At 33.8% G+C, this 8,818-nt stretch overlaps 1 protein-coding gene across 1 annotated transcript; it reads left to right on the forward strand.

The window, feature by feature from the left end:
* The first annotated feature begins 904 nt into the window (after positions 1 to 904).
* LOC106312653 (GATA transcription factor 8-like) lies at positions 905 to 3,353 on the forward strand. The gene is made up of 3 exons (XM_013750253.1): positions 905 to 1,133; positions 1,703 to 1,958; positions 2,291 to 3,353. The coding sequence occupies exons 2-3, from the start codon at positions 1,731 to 1,733 to the stop codon at positions 3,032 to 3,034; spliced, it is 972 nt and encodes a 323-aa protein (XP_013605707.1). The 5' UTR covers positions 905 to 1,133; positions 1,703 to 1,730; the 3' UTR covers positions 3,035 to 3,353.
* Positions 3,354 to 8,818: the final 5,465 nt, after the last annotated feature.

An 8,818-nucleotide genomic window follows, 5' to 3' on the forward strand; every position in this document is an offset into this window, starting at 1 on the left:
ATCATCGTTGTTCAGTAAGACAAGAAACTTAGAAACAAATTCTAATGATGGTATCTACCAGATGAAAATGATTAGATCTTTTATTATCATTTTAATTAATTTCAAGATACCTTAACCATATATATACATTACGGTAATTAATCACGACGGTCTAATATTTATCACTGATAAAAAAAGAAAGAAATAAAGTTGACCGAGGTTTCCTAAAGGCTATGTAATAAGTATACTTGTAATATACGGTAATTAGAAAGTCTTTACTTTTACTTTGCAAGTTTGCAACACGTAGTTTGTGGCATAAACAATGGGAAGAAAATTAGCAAAAAAAAATAATAATAATAAATTAGATAATTTTCTAAATATAAATTTGGAATTACATGTACGTGTAAAAGTCGTATAATTCCTTCGTGCCATTTCACCTTCCCATTATCTCATTGACTTTTCTTATAAACCGGTAAGAGCAAAACCATGACTTGGACTAGAACTTTATACGCGTTATAATTTATTTATTTTTTCATCTTAAAAATAAATTATTTACTTAAATGACAATTCTTTTTGAATTGGTTTATGACAATTATATAATATAGTTTTTCTTACGTTACAACAACATAAATAACCTTTGTTGAAAACAAAGTGTAACTTTAATTTAAACCATCTTTTTTTAAAACCATCATTTTCGTTAATAAGTTATACTCAATCCATTGTTTCTCAAACAAATACAACTTCTGTACAGCTAAGCAAGGTTTGTGAATAAATCATCTTTGGTGAGAAATGGAACCCACATGAGGGAGGTGAGATTAAGATATTATGTTTCATAAATTTTATGAAATTTGTTAGAGAGAGAAAGAGACTTCCACATGAAGACAGAGTAAGGGATGGTAAAATACAGCTAGCAGCAAAAGGAGAGAGAGAGAGAGAGAGAGAGAGAGAAGTGTTTCTCTCACACCTAACTCTTTATAATAATAAGGGGAAGCTATTGCTCTCCATTACTAACCCATTTTCCCAATCAATCACTCTTCACTTCTCCCCACTCCTACTCCTTTTTCTCCTTTCTAAGCAATCTCTCTCTCTCCTTATATTCTCAAATTTGATTCTCTCTCTCTCTCTCTCATACCTGCACACCACTACCAATAGAGGTTCGAATTCTCTCCGTAACTCTGTTTCCACTCCCGTTCTTGATTTTGGGTTTTGCTTTTCTTGAGAATTCTTGTTTATGAAATGGAGTTTTAGGATTCTTTGGTGTTCAAATTGAGGTTTTGAGGAGTTTATGAAGTGTCGGTGGTACAATTTTCTGGTTTGAGTTTTGTTGGTACTCTGTTTTTTCTTAGCGCTCTGTTTTTGTAAAGAACATTCAAATTTTGTTCCTTTTTTTTTGTGTTTCACACAACAACAATTCTAGAAAAGAGAGATAAATCAAGAATGCTTAATTAACGGTGACTTTTGACTTTTAGACCCATTGGGTCTATTGCAATTGAATTTTTGCTTAGAATTGTCTTCATTATTTCTGTAACCCACCCAAAAAAGGTGGGCCAAAGCATGTTCATTTTCAAATTTTGGTTTTTAAGATGGTTCCAAAATTTTGAAAACTTTTGAGAAACCTCCTTACTGTTCAAAACTCTTGTCATGTTCCTCTCAGTATATTTCATTACCTCATCTCTCATTTTTTTATATTAATTATCAATTGTGCTTTTTTCTTTCTCTCCAGCTAAATCGCTAAACTGTAAAAAAAGAAGATGTTTGGACAAAGCTTCCCGGAGGATATTGATTGTGGCAACTTCTTTGACAACATGGACGACATTCTTGACTTTCCCGGTTGTGATATGGATGTCGGTTTCAGCATCGGTGACTCCGACTCTTTCCCTAACATCTGGACCAATCATCAGGACACGTGGCCCGCCGCTTCTGACCCTCTCTTCTCTTCCAACACAAACTCTGACTCATCACCTGAGCTCTATGTTCCGGTCAGTTTCTACACTAACCTAATAAGCCTTGTTTATATTTTTGTATTTCCTCGGTTTCCAATTTAAAGTTAATGCACACATATTAAAATCTTATAAATTTTATTTATATAAAAATATCATTAAACAAAATGAATTCAGCCAATTAAACTAATGTATTATATAATTAGTCACAAATATCAAATATATTAAAAATCTAGAATAGCGAAAACATTTTTTATTTTGTAGCCAAAATATTTTACTTAAACATCAAATAATCTAAAATAGATGGAGTATATAATTCGTGACATAATTGTCTAACAATGTTTATATATTGGTTTGTGGGAAATTTGCAGTTTGAAGATATTGTTAAGGTGGAAAGGCCAGCAAGCTTTGTAGAGGAGTCTTTGGTCGCGAAGAAGGAAGATTCGTTTTCCAGAAACACGGACTCATCTTCTTCTCACAGCCAGTTCAGGAGCTCAAGTCCAGTGTCGGTACTCGAAAGCAGCTCCTCATCGTCTCAAACCACCAACGCAACCTCACTTGTCCTCTCTGGAAAGCACGGTCGTCCGCGCACAAAACGCCCTCGCCCACCGGTTCAGGAGACGGACAGGGTCAATGTTTGCGGGGCGGATTCGCGTCTCATCGTTAGAATACCAAAGCAGTTTCTCTCTGACCACAGCAAGATGATCACCAAGAAGAAGAAGAAGAAGGCCAAGGTTCCTTCTTCCTATTCTTCGTCGGGGATTGATCTTGAAACCAACGGAAGCAACAACAACAACTTTGATTCATATGATTCAGAGCAGCATCCGGTTAGGAAATGTATGCACTGTGAGGTCACCAAGACTCCACAGTGGAGGCTTGGGCCTATGGGTCCAAAGACGCTTTGCAACGCGTGTGGCGTGCGTTACAAGTCTGGAAGGCTTTTCCCGGAGTACCGTCCAGCTAATAGTCCAACATTCACTCCAGCTCTTCACTCGAACTCACACAAGAAGGTGGCTGAAATGAGAAGCAAGAGATGCAGCGGTGGAAGCTACACAAACGAAGAGAGTGATCTGCAAGATTTGATTCCGAACAATGCCTACATTGGTGTGGATTAAGATCGAGAAAAGATGGTTCAGTTTCCAAGCGTTGAAGTGATTAGAGTTGCGAGGAGTAGGAAAGAGTCAGTGAGCAGAAAAGTTTTAGCTTTAGAAGAGATGAATGAAGAGGAGAGGATCAAGAGTTAGATGAAAAGTGATTGTGTTTGTATTTTGTATTTGTAGTGTGTATGTGCAAAACTCTTGAACACAAAAGAAGAGCAGAAGATTTTGAAGACACTAGAGAACGTTAGGTTTTACATTAAATCTTCTTCTCCTTCTCTTCTTTCAATTCTTTGTATTTTTATTGTGAGGATTCTTTTTGTAGTTGATTTGTTTATTTTTTGTTTTTGTTAAAATTCTATTTTATTCATTAGCTGCACCTGAATCTACAATTTATTATACAAAGCTGAATACACGGTCTTTTCTTGCCAACAAACTGAGTAGGCATTTTTGAAAAACTGGTCGAACCGTCAATTACATCATCGTATAATGTATATATGAGTAGATATTTTAGCAAAGTTGGTCGAACCGTCAATTACATCATCATATAATTTATATTTCTATTGCAAATAATTATTAACTATTTATAACATATGTGATATTAATGACCAACGATTCCACGACGTAACTTTTACTATAACTTTTTCTACATATATTTAGACTGTAGTTATGATTGGTTAGTTTTTTATTACTTCTTAGAGGTTTAGTGGTTAAGTTAGTGTTGCGTTTTAATCAGTGGTAGTTATGAGATAATCAACAATGTAAATTAAATGTAGATAGATAGGTAAACAACCAATATCTTTTATATAAAGACTTGATAGACTATCTCTTACGTAAAAATCCATCTTTGATGCCAATTTAAGTTGAGTAATAAGAGTGTTTCTTAATTAAGCAACCTTCCCAAATATCTTCTTTTTTTTTTTTTTTTTTTTTTTTGATGAAATGTTAAATTTATTGATACCTTTCCCAAATATCTTTTCATATTAACACTCTTTCCCTCTCTCTCTTTAATGGAATTCTTCGTCTTACATACTCCTCTGTTTCACTTTAAGTGATTTTTAAGATTTTTGCACTTGGATTAAAAAAATACAAACTTCTATACAATTTATCTTGGTTTTTTTTTTTTTGAAACACAACTTACTTTCATTCAAACTTTAAACTTTTTCCATACAATAGAAAGAGGGAATTATCCATCCTCTTTTGCCATAAGCCGAAAATACAACACATAAGTAAACTAAACAAGATAGGTCTTCAACCGAAGATGACAGCGAATTCAAAACGATGCTTGAATGCGTCGAGGGAGCTTTCACGACAACGTCGGACAGCAGTATAATAGTCACATAATGTGACGTTGAGGTCCAGACCTCATCTACGAGAGATACCGAAATACTCTCGGTTGCATCTTCTGGTCCCGTAGAGACCGCTCCGTAAGATAGCAAGCCGATGAGGAAACTGAAACAAACGCTCGACAACGAGGCTAAGGAATCATCTCTTTCCATTGGAAGAGGAAATGGTGGTAAGGTCTTCTCCTCAGAAGAGGAGGGTGGTCGAGATAGTAACGGTTCCGATGCAATGAACGGTAAAATCTTCAATAAAGATATATATGACATAAAGCTTGAACAGTAGACCTCAGAGAACACAACCGAAATCTTTAGAACACTCTTAATGGGCATGGCCCAAACTTTTGAATCTTGTTTGTCGACATCCGACCAAGCAAGACAAGACGTGGCGAGGCGAAGGTGGTTGTAGACCAGACGGGGTGGAGCAGAGAGATAACGGACCAGGTAACAAAGCCTTCCCGGAATCCCAGGAGAAGCCACCTGTTCCGGTGGTTACGCGCTCAACAACCATAAATTTTGTCGTCGCCATTAATGTAAGAGAACGAACTATGACAAAAGCAGAGTGTAGAAACGAGCAAAGTGAGGAGAGAGCGTCGTCGGGGCAAAGCAGAGAGGAGGAGGAGCAAAGACGACGCCGGCGAGCGTCGCCGGCGTCGAAAATTGTTCTCAGATCTGGTTTCTCGATAACCGGGCCAGAGAGGAAAAAAAGTCTATTTTCTTTAGTTCTCTGATATTTTATCTTGGTTATATAAAAATATCATTAAATGAAATTAATTCAACCAATAAAAAAAATTCAGTATTTTGCAATTGGACACAAAATTTAAATGATATTAAATTCTATCTAGAATAATGAGAACATCAATTATTTTGAAACAAATTTTTTTCCTCTAAACACCACCTAAAGTGATACAGAGGGAGTAAGTATTAAAAATGTTTTTCAGGGTATTTAATTTGATAAGCATGAGTGTAACAGTGAGCGAATGTTATACTCATGATATTTAATTTGTTGTTGTTATTTTAGTCTCCCTTTCTTAGGATTAATTCTTGAAAATAACTTGTTCTTGCTGGCTTTGTCTTCTACAAATGCATTCTTCCATGTAATTTTCCCTGAAGTTAATATAATTCTAGTGTTAAAAAAACAATGAGCGAATGATTTTGTTTTTGTACTCATTTACTCTTTTTTTCAAGCACTGAAGGTGACTTAGAATAATCGCCTGATAAGTACTGGACAATTAAAGAAAAATTTTGTATTGGCCGAGGCCAAATAATCACCTCGACTGGACAACATATACTTCTTGATGATTCATGATTTTAATAATTTCACCAGACATATTTATTCTTTCTCTTTTGTCTTTTAATTGTTTTCATTTAGTTTCTCTCGTTTTTTTCCTGTGAGGAGTCTCTTCTGCGTTTTGAATTTCAAATATTTGATTTTCAATCACAAAATCTCTCTTTATGATATTTATTGCAAATGTCAGTTTATCTCTTTACACTTTGATGAAACAGTGCTTTCTGAGTATTTGAAGTATTTATTTGTAAAATGTGGTATTGAATCCAAGAAGCTTGTGGTTTTGTATGTTGAAGTAAGGAGGCTTTTGATACAAGTATTGGAACTTTAAATGTAAGATATGGACCTTGGATCTTTCAAAGTTGATATAGACCTGAATGGTCGTTTTGCATGTTTAAGGATGATCTCTTTAGAGCACAAAAAAGGATGATCTCTTTATCAGTTTCACTGAATTCGATAAACACCACCTTCAACTCAGGCTCCTATAGAACTTTGCAACGATTCGAAATGATGTCGTGTTTCATGATGGACCCAAAACATTTTGGTTGATTTTTTCAGGTGGGCTAGATGCTATTAGGCCCATTATCATATCCTCCTCAAAACATCTTGACTTAGCGAAATCTTTCACTTCACGAAGCATACACTAGAGGGGATAAAGTTTTCACTGGTGATAGTTTCGGTCTCACAATCTCTCAGATGGTTTCCAAAAAAATAGTTGCAGACAAAGTTTATGTGGAAAATTTATCAGTTCAGTTACAAGGAAAGATTCTCAAAACATGGGTTCTCTTTATCAATTAGCAGTTGCATTGTTTTTTATTGCATCGAGTCCGAAGACAAGTTGCTCCCTGAATGATAGATTGGGTCCAGTGCCGTGCTTACACGAGAAAATAAGAAGCATTGGCCTAGGGCATCTTTTAAAAATATACAAGACACTAAAGGCATTTCTTATAATTTGTTTCATGTAATGAGATTCTATATAAACATGTAGTTTTGTTAATAGCTTCACGAGTTAAACAAAAGATGAGACTACAACAAAAACACAGATTTAAAAAAAACTAAATAAAATATGAAACGGTTGTTAATTATTTAAAAGTTGTATAAATAAATAAAAAATTCTTGCACACTAAACTACAATAGCTTTCATATTATTATAGATATTTTTCATTTGATTTTGTCTTTCGCTGGGGGCAGCTGTTAACGTTGGCACGCCTCTGATTGGGTCACCGACCATCTTGCAAACCGTTGTAACATGTTTTTCTTTATCTTAGACAACTCGAATATGTTTTCACATATATGTATACTTATCTCGTATTACATCAATTGATAACTTCAATACCGCCTTATTCTTGTTTCTAACTTCAATACCGCCTTATTCTTGTTTCTAACTTCAATACCGCCTTATTCTGATTAAAGCTTATTGTTTTTTTTTAAGCTTTAATCAGATCTATATTATTTAAATTTTTTAAACTTGTATGGGATCTCTCTTCCTCCAAAAATGGCGATAACTGTCACGCAGAACGCTTGTTCCTATCATCTCATGGAATCTCATCTAATTAACTTCACTACCTCACACCACAACAAAATAATTTGTCAGGAAAATTAACATTGACATATAATTAAAACGAGACTCACCTTTCTCAAGATGCTTAGTGTATTAAGTATTAACAAGATATAAACTATTTGCATTAAAGATATCTCAGTATATTAAAAAATAATAAAAGAACAGAAAAGGAAACAAGATAAGTTTCTTAATTTAGAAACTTAAAAAGGTCAAAAAAAGCTCTTGGAACAATTGCTTTCATATCTAGTAATCTATGTGTTTTATAATTTTAAATTTAACTATGCAATGAAACTGTATTAAAAATTAACTATATAATGGAACGTTTTAATAAAATATGACCACAAGCATGGACTTGTCCAGCTTAAGTTTAGGATCGGACCTGTCTCACAGTATCAGTAGCATATAACACCATATCCGATGTATTTCCCTATTTTTTCTTCTAAAATAGGGAAACTCTATAATAGAGATGAACTTGTCTCCAATTTATTTCTCTATTTCTTCTTTAAAAAAAAATATTCTTGACATATTCTTTTCTAATTTTACAAATAGTACATTTATTTGTGAAAATTGAAAACTAATTCAATTTACTTTAACATTCATAAAATTATGATTTTATTTACACTGAATATTTTTATAGAAACTATTATGTAAATAAAACTATGATTATATATTTATATAAACAGTACATTTTCAGTAAAATATTTATTTTGGTTATAATTGTTAAAGTAAAAAGTTAAAAGATCATTTTTTGAATAAAAAAATATGTCTCTATTATAGAAAAATGTTATTTCTTCCTCTAAATATAGAGGTGAAAATAGCACTCTCTATTTTAGAGGAAGAAATAGAGTACGGTTAGAGTGATTTTATCTCTAAATGCTATTATAAAGGCAAATATAGAAGTAGGTTGGAGATGCTCTAAAAACTGTGATTGACACGCCACTAAGATCGAGGTGTATATACAATAGACTAACAATTTCTGTTTTGGATTCAGCGTTTTGGATTCAGCGTTTAGGGCTGGAAGAAGATTTTGAGAATCAGGGCCGGCCCTAGACCATGTTAGGTGAAACATTCGCAACATATCCCTAAAGTTTTTGAAAAGAAATTACATATAAATAGGCCAAAAAAAAAAATTTTAGATCCCCAAATTTATAAAAAAAAATTTTTTACATAGACACAGATATGGGCTCCCAAAATCTCAGGGCCGGCCGCGCTGGAAACTTGCGAAGGAGGGTTTATTTTACCAACCAGTTCTCTGAGTAGTCCACGATAAGAAAAGGGAGAAAGTTATTTTTGGAAAATTGTATATTTTTCTTACCAGGTAAAAAAGTTGTGAAACATAGTGGGCAACTGGTCATTCACGAGAAATGTGTCCAGAACCCTTTAAGTGTACTTTCTGGTAGAGGAATAATTTAGAGTACCGCACTAATAAATTGAAGATCAAATTGGTTAAAATAGCCCAAAACAAACAAAGAACTAAATTAGTTGTGGTTCTCACGAGACTATTCGCAAGTGGACGGCAAAACTACAGAAGTTCACTATTAGGAAAGTTAAATTTAGTAATCTATATATTTTTTTTTTTTTGTCATCAACAAACAGACTCATATAGACTCTGC

The sequence above is a fragment of the Brassica oleracea genome, chromosome C8 (assembly GCF_000695525.1).
Source record: "Brassica oleracea var. oleracea cultivar TO1000 chromosome C8, BOL, whole genome shotgun sequence".
NCBI lineage: Eukaryota > Viridiplantae > Streptophyta > Magnoliopsida > Brassicales > Brassicaceae > Brassica > Brassica oleracea.